At 44.8% G+C, this 22,069-nt stretch overlaps 1 protein-coding gene across 1 annotated transcript in view; it reads right to left on the bottom strand.

Moving 5' to 3' along the window:
• The window catches only part of MAPK4 (mitogen-activated protein kinase 4), a 117,060-nt gene that overhangs the window by 31,472 nt on the left and 63,519 nt on the right, over window positions 1-22,069 (bottom strand). Inside the window, exons 3-6 of the mRNA XM_060690752.2 lie at window positions 21,322-21,363; window positions 19,351-19,615; window positions 17,129-17,700; window positions 768-912 (exon numbers count right to left, since the gene is read on the bottom strand). Coding sequence (XP_060546735.2) covers window positions 768-912; window positions 17,129-17,674 — 691 coding nt within the window. The 5' untranslated portion in view covers window positions 17,675-17,700; window positions 19,351-19,615; window positions 21,322-21,363. The remainder of the gene's footprint in view (window positions 1-767; window positions 913-17,128; window positions 17,701-19,350; window positions 19,616-21,321; window positions 21,364-22,069) is intronic.

Genomic DNA, 22,069 nt, shown 5'->3' with positions numbered 1-22,069 from the left:
GCGGTTTACAAGGAGCGGATCGGTTCTAGCCGATCAGTTGGGAGGCTTCTTGGATTCTCAATTTAAAGCTAAGGTGTCTTGGGTTTTTTTCCTCTTCTTTGTCAAATGAACCCTGATTTTTTCCTTCTAGCCGATCAGCTGGGACTCGAGAGGCAGCGAATAGATTGGGAGCAGGGCCAGGCAGAGGTGGTATTTACCAGTTCTCCAAACTACTCAAAATTTCCACTACCGGTTCGCAAGAACCGGGGAGAACCGGTAGCAACCCACCACTGCTTGCAGTGTCCTGGGGTCATGTAAAACCTTTTGCAACTTTCTGGCAAGCAAAGTTGATGGGGAAGCCAGATTCACTTAACAACCGGTTTACTAACTTAACCGCTGCAGTGATTCACTTAACAACTGTGGCAAGAAAGGTCGTAAAATGGGGCAAAACTCCCTTATCAAATGTCTCAGTTAACAACAGAAATTTCAGGCTGAGTCGCGGTCGTAAGTTGAGGGCTACCTGAATTTCCCAGATAATGACCAGAAACTTATTTTTCCCCATAACACAAATTGGATGTCCAGATGTTTATTAGAATCTACAGTCCGCAGCCATTTTATAGATGTAAAGGAGGGGAGGGGAGAAGCAATCCATGCATTTGTTCCCTAGACGCGCCATTTTAAAAAAAAGCAACACAAAAAGAAAGCTGCGAGAGTTTTTAAAGGGGGAATTAAGCATATTGATAAAAAAAAGAATTACTTTTTTTTTAAAAAAAAAATTGGACACTTACCAGCAAAAAGCATCTTTCCCGTAAGCATCTCTGCCAGGATGCAGCCAGCTGCCCACATGTCAATAGCTTTGGTGTAGTTGTTGGGCGAAAGGAGCAAGCGGGGAGATCGATACCATTTGGTCACCAGGCCTTCGGACAGGTAACCCTGAAAGAGGGAAGAAAATCCCCGCATCAAGATAATGCACAGATATTGAGCTGTTCTGTGAGGATGCGGAGGATATAATTGGCTAATTATACAAGTAAGAGAGAGGGAGGCAATGGACATGATGAAGAGAGAGAGAGAACCTATCCATCTATAAATCTGTAGACATTCTCAGCAGAGGTGAAATCCAGCAGGTTCTGGAGAACCGGTAGCGGAAATTTTGAGTAGTTCAGAGAACCGGTAAATACCACCTCTGGCTGGCCCCAGAGTGGGGTGGGAATGGAGATTTTGCAATATCCTTCCCCTAGAGTGGGGTGTGAATGGAGATAAAGATAAAGTCACTTTTTTCAGTGCCGTTGTAACCTCGAACGGTCAAATGACCTGTTGTAAATCGAGGACTGCCTGAATTGACCTATGTGGCAGATTTGCTGAAGGATTTACAGAGATAAAGGCATTAAACCTCAAATGCACCATGTATTTTAATTAGCATTTAGCCAACTGTAGCAATATTGGATTTACAAGTCCAGTTAGGCCTCGTACAAGATTCTCTCCTGTTATTCCATAAAGTTGTAGGCGGGCATTGGCCAAGATAATACATCTGGTTTTTCCTCTGTCTTGCAGCTTTATACCAATAATTTCAATACACCCCATAGTTTATCATTATTAATTGATAAACAGCAGAGCAATCTGTTGCCTTCTACTGAAAAACTAATTTTGCTTAACAGCTGGCTGGAGACATTCTCTTTCACGCATCGGTGCTTTTAGAAAAGACCCAGGTTAAAAAAAAAAACACAGTTCAAATGAAGGGCATTTCTGTGCTGCCGTCCTACAAAACCAGTTTGAAAATGATCCACAATGATCTTCAGATTCACCAACCTTGCAACACTCGCTCAATAGAAAAGTCCACTTGATTCCATGCAAAGGACAAAAGATTCCCTGAATTGCATGCTATATGAACCCATATACAAACATGCTTACTTGAAGTTTCATGTGTTTATCTGATTATGTAGGGGGGGGGGCGGGGGAATCCCAACGAATGCTATGAGGAGTACAAAAATTTAGCAAGCCACCTTCTCTTTGAAAGCCCTAAAGCCCTAAAGTCCTGCAAATAAATGTAGAAATAAATCTAAAGCTGCATGGAAAGGAAGGAAGGAAGGAGGGAGGGAGGGAGGGAGGGAGGAAAGGAAGAAAGGAAGGAAGGAAGGAGGGAGGGAGGGAGGGAAGGAAAGAAGGAAACGAAAGAAAGAAAGAAAGAAAGAAAGAAAGAAAGAAAGAAAGAAAGAAAGAAAGAAAGGAGGGAGGGAGGGAAGGAGGGAGGGAGGGAAGGAAAGAAGAAAAGGAAAAGAAAGAAAGAAGAGAGGGAGGGAGGGAGGGAAGGAAAGAAAGAAAAAAGAAGGGAAAGAAAGAAAGAAGGGAGGGAGGGAGGGAGGAAAGAGGGAAGAAAGGAAGGAGGGAGGGAAGGCAAGAAGAAAAGAAGGGAAGGAAAGAAAGAAAGAAAGAAAGGAGGGAGGGAGGAAGAAAGAAAAAGGAAGGAAGAAAGAGGGAGGGAGGGAAGGAAGAAGGAGGGGAAGGAGGGGGAAGAAAGAAGGGAGGGAGAGAGGGTTTCCTGCAGTTTCAAATGCATTACACCCGAACATCAAAATAAAATCAGTTCAGCTCTTGAACACAGTTGATGTCAAGATATCACAAGCATCAGGGACTGGTTTCGAATTTTGGAAAAGCTTTTCTGCGGAAGCGATGTAGGATCAAACCCTTAAAACAAATGTTAATGAATCTGTTAAATGCAGAGACACCAAGTTTGGGAGAGCATGTCCTATAAAATGCTAAGCATCAGATTCATAATAGCCACTTGGCCAATTAAACAAAGCAGAAATTAGTTCTATGGTTAGTTACGCAATCAGCTTGTTGGCGCCATGGGAAAGATTTTCAAAAGTCTGAAAGCAACTCTTCCAAGACCACCATATGGCAACACAAGAGAGAAGTGAGAAAACTGGGAGTGATGTCTTTGTTTATAATAAAGTGAAGCTTTCAAAGATAACGTCTGTCTTGGTTTCTGGGCTTCATGGATTTATTCCTATAAATTTCTTGGCTTTCAGAAGAATCAAAGATTAAGGAGCTGGAAGCTAAAGCATATAATAAATGGTTGTAGGAACTTGGTATGTCTGGTCTAACAAAGAGAAGGACTAGGGGGTGACATGATAGGAGTCTTCCAATATTTGAAGGGTTCTCACGGACAGGAGGAAGTCAACCTATTCTCCAAAGCACCTGAAGGCAGGACAAGAAGCAACGGATGGAATCTAATCAAGCAAAGGAGCAACCTAGAACTAAGAAGAAATTTCTTGACAGCGAAAACAATGAAATTGTGAAATGGCTTGCCTTCAGAAGTTGTGGGTGCTCCATCCCTGGAGGTTTTAAAGAAGTGATTGGACAACCATTTGTCTGAAATGGTAGAGGGTCTCCACCTTGAGCAAGAAGACCTCCAAGGTCCCTTCCAACGTTGATATTTTGTTATTTTTTTTCCTGATCTGCAGAAAACTCATCACAAACATCCTTGAAGTGATGGGGCAGTTTCCAAGCTCCTTGCTTTATTTTATCTAACCTGCAGCTTACCCTTGATTTTAACAGTCTTGGGTTATATATCGCAAATATTTATTTGCTAGCTGCATTTTCCCCCCCTCCCCCCGATCTTCTCTCTTTCAAAACAAAAAACAGCACGATGGTCAAAAGCGAGTTTAGTCCAAGATCTTGAGGCACCGAAAACACTCACACAGCTTGCAAGCCCTGTCCACAGGTGGGTTTGTGCGAAGGTCGACCCGTGTTTGTGCGAGTTAAAGCGAGATCAAAAGCCCAGCTGCACCAAAGAAAGAATATATTGGAGAAAAGGACTTGGCGGGGGCCCCATAAACGGGACAGCAGGAACCAAACGTGACTCACAACAGCCAAGAGCGGGTGCCAAATTTGTTTCCCTTGCCAAAAATCACAACCACCCAAAAGCTGAGATTCACGATCGCCCCTTATGCTCTCCTAAAAGTGAATTAAAAAAAAAAGTCTTGCTTTATTGGCGTACGCTCAACTTTGGAAAAATCAAAATACCCCATCGGAGGAGGCAATTATAAAGAAGATTTTGGAATGTGCGGAAGCAGATAAATTGACTAAAAAACTAAAAGACAGAGACCAAACACAAACATGTTTATCTTGGGAAAAATTTTATATGTGGTTAGAGAAGAGGAAATTATAACCCAAACTAGATGAGGAATTGTATCTATTGAGAAACTTATACTATACAAGTAAAGTGAGGTCGGATAGACCTAATTGATGTGTAAAGGTATACAAGTTGTTCTGTCTTCTCCGGAATATAATATAGATATACAGTACCGAATATTAGGTTATTAAAGTACTACTTATAGGTATGCTTGGTTTTTGTTGTTGTTGTTGTGTTGTCTTGTTTGTTATTTATATGATGTGTTGTCTTTATTTTTTAATGGAAAATGTAAATAAAGATTATTAAAAAAAAAAAAAGTCTTGCTTTTAACTTGTGTGTCCCAACTATTATTATTTTTTTCTTGCGGTTCAACAGAGGGCAAGTGCAATCTCGGTGAGAGAAAAAAAAAAACAGAATCCCAACCATCCTTAATCATCCGTACAATTAAGGTAATTCGCACCACAACGTATTAAAAACAACAACCAAGGAATAAAGCACGACTTCTATTTTCCCTTTGTGTCTTTGCTCTCCTTTATGACCAATCACTGAGCCTTGCTTTTGAAAAAGCCACTTAATTTGATTTTTTTTCTCTCGCCGAGTCTGGCAAGTAATTGAGACTGCTTAGCCAAAGCTCTTTACAGGCAGCTTTGCAATGATTCCTCTCCCCCCACTTCCCGGTTCTAATTGCTAATGTTCCCTAAAACAAGAAGAATTCTAAAAAGCACCACCATATATGGGCCGATAATGCGTTTCCAGACACCATTCAGCGTCAAAAGAGTTTCAATGGATCCCTTCTTCTTTGCCAGGAACTCATTCATAAAACGAAACAAAGTCTTCTTTTGAGAGAAAGGCTGGGAATGCGCCCATGGATCGCACACACCCTTGGCACCTGCCAGGTTTGTTGTTTTTAAGGAAAGTTTCTTTTAATGAAATGAATGGGATGGTGGCATTGGTCACAAACAATCTCAGTTTGGATTCCATTCCAGGGGCGTTGCTCCAAATGGAGACCACAAGCATTCTTAGAAAAGAAAGGAGGTTTAACAGAGTGTATACAACTATCACGCCTGAATACCTAACCAGCAGCAAACTGGGTGGATTTAATTTCAGAGGTGATTGGAGCACAGTTAAGAAGCTCAAAGGACAATCTGAATTGTATGTCAACTCGCAAAGCATCCCTGGGCCTGCTCTCGAGTTGCCATAGGCAAGGGGGATGGGAAACCGATGAAGCAGCAAGGCAGCCAAAAATAGAAGAACATTCCAGATATATATCTCTCAAGGCTGTCTCCCAGGGTTACCCACAGCGGCCGGAGGGGAGTGATCTCTACAACCCGCAAAATTGCTCCATTGGCGAATGTGATTGATGACACACCCTGGGGGGAGGGGGAAAACAGGGTCATGATTGGGGCGTAAATTACGTGGGGTCAGAGTTGGCTTCACTTGGAACCTGCCGGCATGAAGCTCCTAATAAATAACTGGATTTGAAGCTTGGCTCGAGGCTCATGATTTAATTCGGGCATCCATTGGAACCCTGATATTTCCTCTCATTATTACCACATTTCAGACAGTTTGTCAGTGAAGATCTAAATATAATTACAGATAGTCCTTCATTTATAACCACAATTGATCCCAAAGTTTCTGTTGCTAAGTGAGAGAGTTGTTAAGTGAATTGTGCCCCATTTTACAACCTTTCTTGTCACGGTCGTTAAGTGAATGAGTGCACAGTATTAAGTTGGTAACACTGTTGTTAAGTGGCTCTGGCTTCCCCACTGGCTTTGTCAGAAGGTTGCAAAAGGGGATCACATGACCCCCAAGACACTGCAACGGTCATAAATATGAGTCAGTTGCCAAGCACCTAAATTTTGATCACGTAACCATGGGAATACTGCAACGGTCATAAGTGTGAAAAACGGTCGTAAGTAACTTTTTCACTGCCATTATCACTTCAGACAGTCACTAAATGAACTGTTGTAAATCAAGGACTACTGTTGTGGTTCGCTAGAAACCTCTGGAGCTGGCAGCGGAGATGGACAGCGATGAGGCTGAGGAAGAACATGGGCCAGTCCTGGAGGCTGGGGAAGGCCCGGATGAGACTCTGCGTTGGAGGCAGAGATGGGGCCAGGGCCATCAGGGAGTGATGTGTGGACTCCAGAGCCTCCAGAGGCTGACAGCAGAGAGGCAGAGGAACAGGAGGAGCCTGTTCCTAGTGCATGTATGAAAAGAGCTGCCAGAAGGCAAGAGCAGCTAAAGCAAAGAGGACGACTCAGGAGTAGGGCCAAGAGATGATTGGCCCCTCCCGTAAGGCTTAAAAGACCAGCAAAGGCTCTTGGCCTCTTTGTCGGAAAACAACGTTGATAGTATTGCTGCACTTATCTCTTGTCGGAGTCTTCTGCTTTTGAACTTTCGCCAAGAGAAGCCTTTGGCAGTTTGCCTAATTATACCAAGGTTGGTGATTAGACTGAAGAATTTGTGCTATGAAGAGTTTGTTTTAATTTAGTTTGGACTACGCTGAGAATGAGTTAATTCTCAGCTGTTCTAATAAGGCCTGTTTGTTTTGGAACCGTTTGCATCGATTACTACCTACTTGGGCCTGGGTCACAACAACTACCTGTACTGGCTGTGCAATCATCCTTGTGTGGTTTAATTAAGGCAACCTTGTTAATTAATCTGGGGGTGGCGGCTGATTGAAAAACGAAAGCTCACATTCACTTGCACCCAGGGGTGGGTTCTAAATTTTTTTACTACCGGTCCTGTGGGCATGGCTTATTTTGTGGGTGTGGCTTGGAGGTCATGTGACTAGGTGGGCATGGCTAGCTGGTCAGAGTCATTTCTGGAAGGTCCCCGCACTTACGACCAGTCCTCGCACTTACGACCAGTCCTCGCACTTACGTCCCGACTCATTTGTTTGCTTTTAACACTGATCAGCTATAGGACGGCTCTTTGAAGCCCCGCCGCAAGAGTTTAAACAGTTTTTTTCCCTCTAGTCATCAGCTGGGACTCAGGAGGCAGCAGTAGATTGGGGTGGGACCAAATAAAAGGTAAGAATAATGTGGGGGGGGGGAGAACCGGTTCAGTGATGTCATATCGTCACCGCTACCGGCTCGGCCGAACCAGGCCAAACCGGCAGGAACCCACCACTGCTTGCACCCTACAAAATTGGTCTATTCCTTGAAGTTGCATGGCTCCACGTTTTCCACAATGGCCTTTCAGATATTTGACAGATGGCAATCATTTTTCCCTCGGCTTCTTCTTCGAACTAAGCACAAGCATTCATTCCATTTCGGCTGTTTTTCCGGAGACATCCAATTGCCCCCATACTGAATGCTTGACTGGGTTTTGTCAAAATGTTTTTCTTGTGCCAAAGGTGAAATGATACCACATGGACCGAGGATCTGTCGGCTCAATTATTAAATGTCAGCAGAGACCGAACTCCTAAGCATCTTCTAAATGGCTCCCAATTTCAGCCAGACAGCTGAATCTAAGAGAAAAATCCACTTGAAACTAATATTTCCAATGAACAACTTTCTGCTGCCCTGGGTTGCAACTACAGTAGCGACCAAAATTGTGGAAATCTTTTGGGAAAAGTGTATTTTTGAGGTTTGATGGCTAATAACACCACTATTTTTTGGGAGTTTCAAGATAATCCTATTCCACTGCTGGAATGGCCTGGGAATAGTCCAGAACTTAACCCAGAGGTCTTCAAACTTGGCAGCTTTAAGACTTGTGGACTTCAACTCCCAGAGTTGAAGTCCACAAGTCTTAAAGCTGCCAAGTTTGAAGACCTCTGCTGTAACCCAATTGAAAATCTATGGAGCTGACTAAAGAAACTTGTTAATCAGAAGCAACCCAGCAATAAAATCCAGTTAATAGAAGCAATCTTGGTCTTACATTATAAAAGCTGCAGAACTAAAAGACTTGGTTCACTCCATGGGAAGACGTTGTAAGGCTGTAATTCCTGCTAAAGGTTACCCAACTATTAACTGACATGGTGATGATTTTTGTATATCTCGTTTTTTCTATGGTGATAATTTTGCATATCTCATTTTTTCTATGTGCTTCATTTTTCTTCTTTATACTGTAACTGCTATTCTAATAGCAAATCCTTCATAAAAGTTATTGCATTACATTCTTGATTAAATTATCCTTCTAAACTGATATGTAATTTTATGGTACTACTCCAAAAAAAAAAAAAAAGTGGTGGTATTAGTTAGTTTTAGAAAATACACTTTTCCCAAAAGGTTTCCACAATTTTAGCCACTACTGTATGATTCTTTACAGTATTATGTAGGTAGTCTGTGACTTACGGCCACAACTGAACCCAAAATTCATGTTGTTAAGCAAGACTTTTTTTTTAAGTGAGTCTTGCCCGATTTTAAACCTATCAATAAAACTATTGTCACAGTTTTAAGTTAATCAGAGCAGTTAAGTTAGTAACATAGTTCAGTGAATCTGGTTTTCCCATTGTCTTTGCTTGCCCGTAGGTCACATCACCCCAACACCAGAGGTGGGTTTCAGCAGGTTCTGACCAGTTCTGGAGAACCGGTAGCAGAAATTTTGAGTAGTTCGGAGAACCCATAGTAAAAATTCTGACTGGCCCCGCCCCCATCTATTCTCTGCCTCCCAAGTCCCAGCTGATCGGGAGGAAATGGGGATTTTATTTTATTTATTTATTTATTTATTTTATTTTATTAAATTTCTATACCGCTCTATTCCCGAAGGACTCAGGGCGGTGAACAGCCACAAAATAAAACACATAAATACAAAAATTTAAAATAAATAAAAATGAACTAAATAATTTGGCTGAATTTAAAATACCCCATAATTTAAAAACAAATTAAAATTTACATTTAAAAAGGGGAGAAGATTTAGGCCAGGCCAGCTTGATGAAATAAAAAAGTCTTAAGCGCGCGACGGAAGGTGCGCAGATCCGGGATCCTCCGTATCTCCGGCGGGAGCTCATTCCAGATCGTAGGTGTCCCCACAGAGAGGGCTCTCCCCCTAGGGGCCGCCAGTCGACATTGTTTGGCCGACAGCACCCGGAGGAGCCCCTCTCTATGGGAGCGTACTGGCCGGTGGGAGGCTATTTGGATTTTGCAGTAAACTTCCTCTGGGGTGGGGTGGGAATGGAGATTTTACAGTATCCTTCCCCTGCCACACCCACCAAGCCGCGCCCACCAAGCCATTCCACACCCACCAAGCCACACCCACAGAACCCGTAGTAAAAAATTTTGAAACCCACCACTGCCCAAGACACTGCAACCGTCATAAATATGAACCATTTCTCAAGAGTCCAAATTTTTGACCGCGTAACCGTGGGGCTGCTGCCACAGTGTGAAAAGTATGAAAAGTGTGAAGAAGGGCCATAAGTCACTTTTTTCAGTGCCATTGTAATTTCGAACGATCGCTAAATGAATAGCTGTAAATCAAAAACTACCCGTGTTCAAAAATTTTAGCAAGGGGTTAACTGCCCAGTTGCTGGGTGGGCGTGGTCATGGCGGGAGTGGCCTAGTTGGCCTCCTGCACCATAGGGGAGGGGCATTTTTGCCCTCCCCAGGCTCCGGAGCAGGGGTGAAATTCAAAATTTTTCCCTACCAGTTCTGTGGACGTGGCTTGGTGGGCGTGGCAGGGGAAGGATACTGCAAAATCTCCATTCCCTCCCCACTCCAGAGGAAGGATACTGCAAAATCTCCATTCCCACCCCACTCCAGGGGAAGGATATTAAAAAATCTCCATTCCCTCCCCACTCCAGAGGAAGGATACTGCAAAATCTCCATTCCCTCCCCACTCCTGGGGGAAGGATATTGCAAAATCTCCATTCCCTCCCCACTCTGGGCCCAGCCAGAGGTTGTATTTGCCGGTTCTCCAAACTAATCAAAATTTCCACTACTGGTTCTCCGGAACCTGTCAGAACCTGCTGAATTTCACCCCTGCTCCAATCAAGTGAAGATTAGAAATGGAATCTTCCATTTCTAACCTTCACTTGTCTTCCTTGTCTCTGTTGGTTTCTTCTCCTACTCATTCTCCTCTTTTTCCTTTGGCTCTTTTTCATAGCTATCACAATACCCTAATACCCATCCCCCCCCGCCCCAATCTCTGAGTGAGCAGTGGCATCTGAGTTTAGATGGTGCTGGTAGTCCTTGATTTATGACCGATCACTTAGTGACCATTCAAAGTTCTGCAAAAGTTGATGGAGTTAGCAGAGATGGCTAAATTGACTGCTTTGATAAAAGAAAAAGAAAAATCAGTACTTTTGTTTCTCCTTGGAAACCGCTTCTAGACTTTGTGCTTGAGGTGGGGAAAAAAATGAAGCTTTGATTTGGGGTTTTTACCGATTAGATAGATTGTGCTTTTGTGCATCTAGACAAAAGCACAATATCCATTAAGCAAGGCCAGCTGACCACAAAGTTAAGACATGAGTTGTGAGAGGGGGTGACTGTATCTGATGCATTCAAAAAGCCCCCAATTCTCTTCTTTGAACTCCCACCCGTAGGGGGTGAGGGGACCCAAGCAGGGGTGGGCTGCTGGGGGTTCGCAGGGGTTTGGGAGAACCTCTAGCTAAGATTATGTGCAATTCGGAGAACCCCCAAATCCCACTCCTGGCTGGCCCTGCCCAACCCTCCCCACCCAGGAGTCCCCAAGCGGCCCGTTTTGGATGCAGGTAAGTTCAGGGCATGCGCAGAGGCTCAGGGAGGGCAAAAAACGGGCCTACAGGAAGTTCGGGAAGGATGGAAACGGGCCCATTTCTGGCCTCCAGAACCTGGGGAGGCAGTTTTCGCCCCCCCAGAGGCTCGAGGAAAGCCTCGGGAACCTGGGGAGGGCAAAAATGTCCCCCCCACCATGGTGCAGGAGGCCAACTAGGCCACGCCCATCATGGCCACGCCCACCTAGCAACTGGGCAGAGAACCCCTTGCTAAAATTTTTGAAGCCCAGCCCTGGACCAGTGATGGGTTGCTCCTGGTTTGGTCTGGTTCTACAGAACCAGTGGTGGGTTCCTCCCAGTTCGGTCCGGTTCGGTCGAGCCGGTAGCGGTGACGATATGACGTCACCGAACCGGTTCTCCCCTCCCGCCCTCCCACCCCACCACCCACGTTATTCTTACCTTTTATTTGGTCCCACCCCCAATCTATTGCTGCCTCCTGAGTCCCAGCTGATGACTAGAGGGAAAAAAAACTGTTTAAACTCTTGCCGCGGGGCTTCAAAGGGCCGTCCTACAGCTGATCAGTGTTAAAAGCAAACAAATGAGTCGGGTCGTAAGTGCGAGGACTGGTCGTAAGTGCGAGGACCTTCCAGAAATGACTCTGACCAGCTAGCCACGCCCACCTAGTCACATGACCTCCAAGCCACACCCACAAAATAAGCCACGCCCACAGAACCGGTAGTAAAAAAATTTAGAACCCACCCCTGTACAGAACCGATAGTAAATCCGGCGGGAGGCTCCGCCCACCTGTCAGGATGTCATCATGGGTGATCTGCGCATGCGCGATCCCGCTGTGAACCAGTAATAAAGGTAAGTGGAACCGACCCCTGCCCTGGACCCAAGGTCTTTGCAAAACGCTTAAGTGTTTTGTTCCCGTTTTGTTTGGGGTTTCTGAAAACCGAAGCAAACTGAGTCAGAAGCGCACAGAACGCAAGGAAGCGTTCCCACTGGCAGTGACATGTTTTCTTAAATTAGGGAAGACAAAATGTAAATATGTAAAACTGGAACACCCTCCCGCTAGCTTGGTGCATCTGGTGGTGGGAGGAAGCAGCCGTGCTAAAAAACTGGAAATTCCCCTGCCATCTGGAAAAATTGAATTCTCCCTGCTCAAAGGTAGCTCATGGTTAAACTCCAGGCAGTAAATCTCCCCTTTTCAAGCCCTTTGCAAGGTCCCCTCATTCTCGATGACAGCAAAAAAATAATAATATGAATTTCACCTTTATTTAGACTCCCCCCCCCCTTTCTCCTCCCATACATACGGCGTGCTGGGGAAAAAAATAAAAACAATTTTCAAAACTGCCTGACAAAAGAAGGTAGGGCATTCTCATCACGTTGGCTGCGACTTCTCACAGGTGTGAGCTGACATCTCCATCACGGCCCTGTTATTAATCCCAAGGATGAGCTCCGAAAAAGGTAGTAATTTACTCACAGGAGCATGTAGCCGGTTTCCTATCATTATCTTTTATTCCCTGATGAGAAGATGCTACCCTGTTTAAAGGCATTACTTTCTTTAGCCACACACGGAAAGATGAGGTCCTTCTATGGCTGCTATTTTAAAAATCCCTAATGTGTTCTCTCTCTCTCTCTCTCTCTCCACTCTCTCTCTTCTCTCTTGCTCTCTCTCTCCTCTCTCTCTCCTCTCTCTGTCTCTCCTCTCTCTCCTCTCTCTCTGTCTTTCCTCTCTCTCTCCTCTTTCTCTCTGTCTTGCCTCTCTCTCCTCTCTCTCTCTCTCTGTCTTTCTCTCTCTCTCTCTCTCTCCTCTCTTGCTCTCTCTTTCTTGTCTCTCTCTCTGTCTCCCTCTGTCTTTCTCTCTCCTGTCTCTCCTCTTGCTCTCTCTCTCTCCTGTCTCTCCTCTCTGTCTCTCCTCTCTCTCCTTTCTCTCTGTCTTGCCTCTCTCTCTCCTCTCTTGCTCTCTCTCTCTCTTGTCTCTCTCCTCTCTCTTCCCCCTCTCTCTCCTCTCTATCTCTCTCTGTCTCTGTCTCTCTGTCTCCCTGTCTTTCTCTCTCTCTCTGTCTCTCCTGTGTGTGTGTGTCTCTCTCTCTCTGTGTCTCTTTCTGTCTCTCCTCTGTGTGTGTGTGTGTCTCTCTCTCTCTTTCTGTCTCTCTGTCTCCCTGTCTCTCTCTCTCCTCTCTCTCTCTCTCTCTCCTCTCTCTCTCTGTCTCCCTCTGTCTTTCTCCCTCCTCTGTCTCTCTCTCTCCTCTCTCTCTCTCTCCTCTCTCTGTGTGTGTTGTCTATTTCTCCTCTCTCTCTCCTCTCTCTCTCTCTCTGTGTCTCTCTCTCCTCTCTCTCTCTCAAAATAAAGGAAGCCTGCACAACTTGTGTTGTTTTGGTTTTTTTTGAAACCAGGAGACAGCATCGTTTCATAAGTGAACTCATTCTTCAACCTCAGCTGCAAAAGTCAGATGTTTGCAAGGGAGACATGGCAGCAGTTTGGGGACGCTTTTAAAAGAACAGATAGAGGTTTGACTTATTCTCTAAGGCAGGGGTGTCAAACTCAAGTGCCGGGGGCCAGATTAGGCCCGCGGGGTGTTTAGATCTGGCCCACGGGGCCACCCTAGAAACAGCAAAGGACTGGCCCACAGTCCTGCCAGTGAAAACAGAGCTCGGGAGAGCTGCATGTGGCCTTCCCAAGCTCCCTTTTCACTGATAAGAGGATTGCAGGAAGCTGTCGCAGCCAAAAACGGAGCTCGGGAGCCCAAAAACGGGCTCCCAACAAAAGTGACATTGAGCTGGCCACACCTACCTTGGCCACGGCCACCCCAGCCCCCGAGGTCAAATACAACCCTGATGCAGCCCTCAATGAAATTGAGTTTGACACCCCTGCTCTAAGGCATCAGAGGGCAGGACAAGAAGTACAGGTAGTCCACAACTTACAACGGTTCATTTAGTGACCATTCAAAGTTATAAAGGAACTGAAAAAAAGCGATTTATGACTGCTTTTTGGCACTTATGAAAGTTGCCGCATCCTCATGACCAACAGTCAGATGCTTGGCAACAGGTTCACACACTTATGACCGTTGCTGTGTCCAAAGTCACGTGATCCTCTTTGACGACCTTCTGACAAGCAAAGTCAACGGGGAAGCCAGATTCACTTAATAATTGTTGTTAGGAAATGATAACTACCTAACTAGTTGGTTTGGCAATATATAAATCCTCAATATAGCTTTAAGACTGTATTGCTGTATTGCATCATATTGTGTCCTGATTGGTTTGCTCTGTAGTCAATGTCCTTAAGAGGAAGCTTGAAACATGGTTTGTTTCTCTTTGCTGATCATTATTGCTCTTTGCTGAGCGTTACTGCTCTTTACTGCTCTTTGCTGTGTTTGCTACTGTTTGCAACTGTTTATTGTGTATGACTACGACGACTGGTAAGAAGACTTTGTTATTGGATTATCCCTGGACTATTGTTTTACTATCTACTGCTTTATCTGTGTATGACCTGGACTGTTTATTGGACTGTGCCTTATTACTATTTCCTAAAAGTAAACACAACTCAGTGTATCTGTGTGTTGGCTGTGTTTATTCGCAACTGCTCTCAATCGTTTTCATGTGCACACCCTTGGGTTGCTCTGCGAATTCCTTAACAATTGTGTTAGCTAACTTAACAACTGCAGTGATTCACTTAACCACTGTGGCAAGAAAGGTCGTAAATCAGGGCAAAACTCCCCTTAACACATGTCTCCCTTAGCCACAGGGCTCAGTTGTGATCATAAATTGTGGACTACCTAAAAGATAATAAAAAGATTTGAAAAGGAAAAAAGAAATAGAAATTGGAGATTCAAGGGCTATAAAATATTGAAGGGGGGAGGGGTAAAGAAAGGGAATGGAAGAGAAAAAGAGAAAGTGAAACCAGGAATGGCGGGTCCAGGATAAGGGATTGTTGGCATCTTTAATATGTTGCAACATTTTCTTGCAGAATCCCACTTTGCTAGCAAAAAATGAGATATAATTTTATGACGGAGAAGGAAAACCTGAGTTCTAGTCTTATGATCCCCTTTTGCAACCTTCTTACAAGCGAAGTCAGGGGGAAGCCAGATTCACTTAACCACCATGTTACTAACTGAACAACTGCAGTGGTTCATTTAACAACTGTGGCAAGAAAGGTCATAAAATGAGGCAAATCTCATTTAACAACTGTCTCGCCTAACAACAGAAACGTTGGGCTCAATTGTGATCGTCAGTCAAGGACCACCTATGGTCCTTTGGACATCAAGACAGAAGTCTCTGGAGATTCTTAGTCACCCAGGTCATGGTTGTCCCAAAGATGCTTTGGAGATGGGAAACTGACGAAGCAGCACAGCAGCCAAAAACAAGAGCACATTCCAGACATATCTCCCTCAAGGCTGTCTCCCAGGGTTACCCACAGTGGGCCGGAGGGGAGTGATCTCTACAACCTGTGAAATTGCTGTTGGCAAATGTGATTGATGACACACCCTGGGGGGGAGAGGGGAAACAGGGTCATGATTGGGGCCATAAATAACATGGGATTAGAGTTGGCTTCACCTGGAACATGAAGCACCTAATAAATAACTGGATTTTAATTAGGGCATCCATCGGAATCCTGACACTATGATCTTTTGATATGAATGCCCCAGCGGAAGAAATCTTGACACATACTACTTCAGCAACAAAGCTCTGATAGCTCAGCAGGATATATATGTCAGAGCAGGAATTTACTTAAACATTACTGGAGAAACAAGAAATTTCTAAGAGAGATGAGAAAGAAGAAAAGAAAATATTGGAAAGGACCCAGCTCCCACTGCAATTAATTAGCACAGTATGGCACCCCATCTTCGTTTAATCCCTGCAGCAAATGCCTCTTGTTTCTTTTGAGTCTGCAAAAGGTAAGAACATTTGCTAGGAAAGAGACAATAAGCATCTTTTCATGAGCCAAATGACAGATGTACGGAATGGTACACGGAGGCCCTTTTTTGTTTTAACAGCATGAGGTGTGATAATAGTTACAATACCAAATATTTACTAAAATGTCTGCCTTGTTTAAACTGGCACCTTTCTTTTAACAGTAGGAGGTGGAAGACGTTCATATCTTTCTCAAGTTTACACCCAATTGCAAGATGTATGTTTTTAAGCTCTCTTTTATCTGCCGTAATAATGCTGTACCATTTAACACAGTGTTCTGTAGAGTTAACACTATTATTTGAAGGAGACAGTTTAATTCCTGAGGTGTATCTGCTGAGGGACAAGGATTTGGGATTAAAGCAAGTCCAGCAGAACTTGTTTACCTGTTGAATTGTGATTTTATGCCAATACATATGAAAGCATCTTACTTGTAAAGACATTAAGGCGTGGACAAGGGAGCATGAGAGAGGAGAGGACTACCATCAGTGATCACGAATTGTGTATGTCTAGTTTAATGAAAAGAAGGAGTGATATGATACCCTGTTTCCCCGAAAATAAGACCCAACCAGAAAATAACCCCTAGCATGATTTTTCAGGATGCTCAGAATATAAATCCTACCCCAAAAATAAGCCCCAGTCAAGATCGTCAACCAGACGGAGGCATTTAGTACTGTATTTTCCCCAAAAATAACCGGAAAATAAGCCATAATGCGTCTTTTGGAGCAAAAATTAATACAAGACCCAGTCTTATTTTGGGGGAAAACACGGTAGCAGTCTAGCAATATCTAAGGGGTTCCACAAAAAAGAGGGAGTCAAGCTATTCTCCAAAGCACCTGAAGACCGCACAAGAAGCAATGGATGGAAACTAATCAAGAAGAGAACCAACCTGGAAATAAGGAGAAATTTCCTAACAGTGAGGACAATTAATCAGTGGAATGATTTGCCTGCAAAAGTTGTGGGTTTTTAAAAAGAGATTGGACAATTTATTTGAAATGTTAAGTTTTCCCGCTTGAGTAGGATGTTGGACTACAAGACCCCCAAGGTCCCTTCCAACGCTGTTAATTCATTACTCTGTTATTAGTCCGCCATGGTGGCACAGTGGTTAGAATGTAATTTTGCAGGCTAATTCTGTTGCCTGCCGACTGCCAGCAGTTCGGCAGTTCAAATCTGACCACCTCAAGGTTGACTCAGCCTTCCATCCTTCCGAGGTGGGTAAAATGAGGACCCAGATTGTTGGGGGCAATAGGCTGACTCTGTAAACCACTTAGAGGGGGCTGTAAAGCACTGTGAAGTGGTATATAAGTCTAAGAGCTATTGCTATTGTACAACACAGGAACGTCTAAATGTGTCACTTTTGTGAAACAAATCTCACAAGCCCGAGATTAATCTGGGATTGTAAATCTGATATCATTGTTTGCGAACAGCAATTGAACCATGTTAGGAAAACAAATGCAAGATCATACCTTGTGTGAGTAATGTTGGTCCACAACTCGGGCCAGTCCAAAGTCACCAATCTTCAACACCAGGTCATTTGTATTGATGAAAATGTTGGCTGGTTTTAAATCCCTATGTAAGACATTGGCGGAATGGATGTATTTCAGGCCCCTGAGCAGCTGGTACATGAAAAGTTTGGCGTGTTCTTCTGAAAGTGGTCCTTGCTCCAACAGACGGGCCAGATCCGTCTCCATGTATTCCTGGATGATGTACACCATGTTGAATTTGAACAGGTCTCCTTGGAGGTCCGCCCCTTTGGGCCCTAAGACATCGTAGACCTTCACAATGTTGTCGTGATCCAATCGGCGGATTATCTTGATCTCCCGGAAAGCATGCTTCAAGCTCTGCGCATCGTTGATGGCGATCTTCTTCACGGCGACTTTGCAGCAGCTCTTGCTGTCGACTGCAGACAGAACCAGCCCGTTCACACCAAAGCCCAACGGCCTGAAGTTGATGAATCGGCAACCCAGATCATAACCGTAGACGCTTGCAATGTAATCACACTTCTCTGCCATGGTGCAGGGTCTACTCCTGCTTTGCCCTGTAATAAAATTCCAGGAGGTGAAACAGTCTCCAGTTACCCAGGTGGTATGAACTAAAACAAATCTTCCATTCTTAACTATTACAATTTCCAATTTGTCATGCTAGAAGCCCATCGGATCAAAGAACCTTCGAGACCGACTTCTGCCATCAGTAGCCTCCCACCGGCCAGTCCGCTCCCACAGAGAGGGGCTCCTCAGCATACCATCGGCCAAGGTATGTCGGCTGGCGACACCCAGCGGGAGGGCCTTCTCTGTGGGAGCTCCTGCCCTGTGGAATGAATTGCCCCCGGAATTGCGCAAGATCTCCGACCTCCGTGTATTTCGCTGTGCCCTCAAGACCCTGCTGTTCCGCCAGGCCGGGCTATCAATGTAAATGATTTTAAATTGGGTGTTTTAAATTTTTGGGTTTTAATTTGGGCCGAAATTATTTAATAATTTTAATTATTTTTTAATTGATGTCTGTATATTTTTGTGTTTTTAATAGGCTGTACACCACCCTGAGTCCTTCGGGAGAAGGGCGGTATAGAAATAAAATTATTATTAGTATTAGTATTAGTATTAAAGAAGCAGCCACCAAATCAAAGGAGAAGACATTCATTTCAAAAGTATCGATTTTTAGATTGCATCTCCAAGTGTTTTTCCCAACTTTTGGGCACCAATTATAGAGAAGATGAGAGAAGGCCGGCTCCGCTGGTATGGACATGTCCAGAGAGCAGCACCTTCCACCATTGCCAAGACTGCCTACCAACTAGATGTCAATGGCCGGCGACCTCGCGGGCACCCAAAACAGAGATGGCAAGACACCATCAACAAAGATATGGTTTTGGTCACCACCTTTAGAGTGCTCCATGGCTTAGGACCTGGTTATTTACGGGACCGCCTACTACCACAAACAGCCTCCCCCCGGCCGGTACACTCTCATAGAGAGGGGCTCCTCTGGGTGCCATCAGCCAAACAATGTCGACTGGCAGCCCCCAGGGGGAGGGCCTCCCTGTGGGGGCACCCACTATCTGGAACGAGCTCCCCCCAGAGATACGGAGGATCCCGGATCTGCGCACTTTCCGCCATGCTCTTAAGACCCGCCTATTCTAGCAAGACGGCCTGGCCTAATTTTCTCCCCTGTTTTAAAATTCTTTAAATTTTAATCTGTTTTAAATTATTGGGATTTTTAATTGTTTCGGGCTAAATTATTTAATCTGGTTTTAATTATGTTTCTAACTTTTGTATCTATGTATTTTATTTTGTGCCTGTTCACCGAGTGCCTGAGTCCTTCGGGAGTAGGGCGGTATATAAATTTAATAAAAACAAAAACAAAAACAAAGATATGCAACCGCGGGCACTCTGCAGACACAACTGACTGTGCAAAGTGGTGTTCAATGATCTGAAAAGCGGACCCTGCACTTGTGGGAATATGCTAGGAAAAAGATAATCTCAAAGTGTTTATCTAAAGTAAACTTGCTAACTTAAAAGCATCAATTTATAGATGAGGGATTGGGTGGAAAAAAAACTAGTTTTAAATGACTCTCCTCATCTTTCAATTCCTGAAAATGCAACGTAATGAACTTTATATTCTAGAATATATTTAATATCCCACTGGTTTTGACAGATATTGACTTTCTGCTGCATATTTTGGAAAGCAACATTTATACCTGAAACTTCTTTTTTTCATGGGCTCCGTCAGCAGTTTTCTTGAGCGAGACCAGAATGAAGGTTGATATTCATTCCTTAATACAAGATTCATTTCCAGTCCCATCCTCACAAGAAGATAAATTTTGTTCTCTGTCAATTGAATGCAGGACCACAGATCTCTATCCTAGGCTTTTCCCCATTTTTCTGAATTGTTTTCTTGATGATGGATTCCTAATTTATTTTTCATTATGTCTCTCTCTTCCTCGCTCGTGGTCATTTTTCTTCCTGTAAGGGGAGGAAAAACCCCCCATAAAATTAACTTATTAATATAATTATTTTTTATTTAAATGCTATCTTCCTGAAATTCAACTTGCCTAAGGAAAACACAAATGAGATAGGCAAACGCTTTACATCATGTTGTAAATCTTCCAACTCCTTTGAAAGTTCATGAAATATCAATTTATATTAAAATATGTCCCTCTCGGTTGATCACACTGTTGAATAAGTAAGGGGGGGAAAAAAATCAAGCTCAGTGAACTGGTCATAACATTAAGCAGAATCAAGCAGCTTCCTTAGGCAGCTCATTTCGGATATCATGAAAAAGAAACAAGTTGTTAGGCCTTTTATTATATTACTTTTATTCTTTCAATTTTGGGAACAGATGCTTGGATTCTTGTTTTTTGTTTTGCCCCAAGTGCCAGAATAATTTGATTCACTTTCAGTAGCGATAACGAGAAGGTGTCCACTGGTCCAACCAGCAAAATGCCTCCAGGGCATATAAAATAAAGAGTCCAACCATCTGAGCCACGATGCCATTAAGGGCTTCAGCAAAGGTGAGATGCAGCCTTTTCTAGTCTCAGGTTGAAAACTTGTCCAATCTCATACAAGACTCTCAAAGCCATATACCCGTGATGGCGAACCTATGCCACAGGTGGCACGCGGAACCATATTGGTGGGCACATGAGCATTGCCCTAGCTCAGCTCCAGTGAGCATGCGCGCACTGGCCAGCTGATTTTCGGGCCTTCCGGGCCCACCGAAAGTCGGCAAACAGGCTGTTTCTGGCTTCCGGAGGGCCTCCGGGAGGGGGGAGGCCATTTTCACCCTCCCCAGGCTCCTAGAAAGCCTCTGGAGCCTGAGGAGGGCGAAAAACGGGCCTACTGAGCCCACTGTGCCATCGCGTGCCAAAAGCGTGGGGAGCATGGGGGGGTCATGCGTGCATGCACAGGGGAACTGGGGCACATTGAATTATGGATGTGGGCACACGTGTGCGCGTTCCCCCCAACACTCCCCCTGCTTTTGGCACGCAACGGCAAAAAGGTTAGCCATCACTGCCCTATACGATTTCTGCCTTCTCATTAAGAATACAATCTCACACGGTTCATAATTTCCATTTCCTTTCCCCTAAATCAGGGGTGTCAAACTCAAGGCCTGGGGGCCGGATCTGGCCCCCGGAGTGCATAGATCTGGCCCACAGGACTACCCTGGAAACAGTGAAGGACTGGCCCGCAGTGCCTCCGCTAGCAAAAATGGAGCTTGGGAGGGTTAGGTGCGGCCCTCCCGAGCTCCGTTTTCGCTGGCAGAGGGTTGCAGGAGGCCATCGCAGCCGAAAACAGAGCTCGCGAGGCCCACAGGCGGTACTTCCAACCTCCATTTTCACTGGCAGAGGGTTACAGGAGGCCATCACAGCCAAAACAGAGCTCGGGAGCTTGTTTTCGCTGGAAGAGCGCTCAGGCCACAGGCGCCCCTGACACGACTGACATTGAGCTGGCCACACCACCTGGCCACGCCCCCTGCCTCCCCAAGGTCAAACACAACCCTGATGCGTCCCTCAAAGAAATCGAGTTTGACACCCCTGCAAATCCTAATATAGAAGTGATGCTGTGCCAAGCTATAAGAGTAGGCGGAGGGGAGCAAATTCCACTTTAATGCCTTAAAATTATAAAGAGCAGTTGCAACCTATACCCCACCCCAAAATAATTTTGCTGCTTACCTACAAAGGCTCCTTGCCTCATGTAATGTATGTATGAATGACCTGGGGAGAAAAGAGGAAAAATCACAGATTAGCTAAAGGTAGGATTAGCCTGCAGCAGGAATATGGGCGGGGCCGGAAGAGACCCTCCCTAGTTTCCTGGTCTGTAAAGGTAAGGGTCGAGAGGTATACTCTCAGACTGCAAAATTCTGTTGATATAATCTTATAATAAAGTTACAGCTAGTAGCAATAGCAATAGTACTTAGACTTATATACCACTTCACTATGCTTTACAGCCCTCTCTAAGCTGTTTACAGACTCAGCCTATTGCCCCCAACAATCTGGGTCCATGATGGCGAACCTATGGCACGCGTGCCCAAAGTGGCACACGAAGCCATGTTGCCCGGCATGCGTGGCCTTGCTTGTTTCTCTTCTGGGTTTCTGACGCACATACACACGTGATGATCAGCTGTTCTTTGTGCATGCGGCAGTGCCGAAAACCGGACTGTGCATGCGTACCAGTCAGCTGATTGTCAGGTGGCGCATGCGTGCCAGAACCCGGAAGTTCAGCTTTTTCAGAGCGCAATCCCTTGGTGCATGCAGCAGTGCTGAAAACTGGCCTGCGCATGAGCGCCACCAGCTGATCGTCGGGCACGCATGCATGCTAGAACCTGGAAGTTCGGCTTTTCCAGAAAGTGGCACCAACGCGCACGCGCACACGTGCACAATGTTTCCGTGTGACTTTTTCAGCACTCGGTGCAGAAAAAGT

This window comes from Pantherophis guttatus, chromosome 2 (genome assembly GCF_059756535.1).
Source record: "Pantherophis guttatus breed Tessera chromosome 2, ASM5975653v1, whole genome shotgun sequence".
In the NCBI taxonomy this organism is placed as follows: Eukaryota; Metazoa; Chordata; class Lepidosauria; order Squamata; family Colubridae; genus Pantherophis; species Pantherophis guttatus.
Note: the sequence above shows the minus strand (reverse complement) of the source record. Positions and strands in the feature narration are given on the sequence as shown.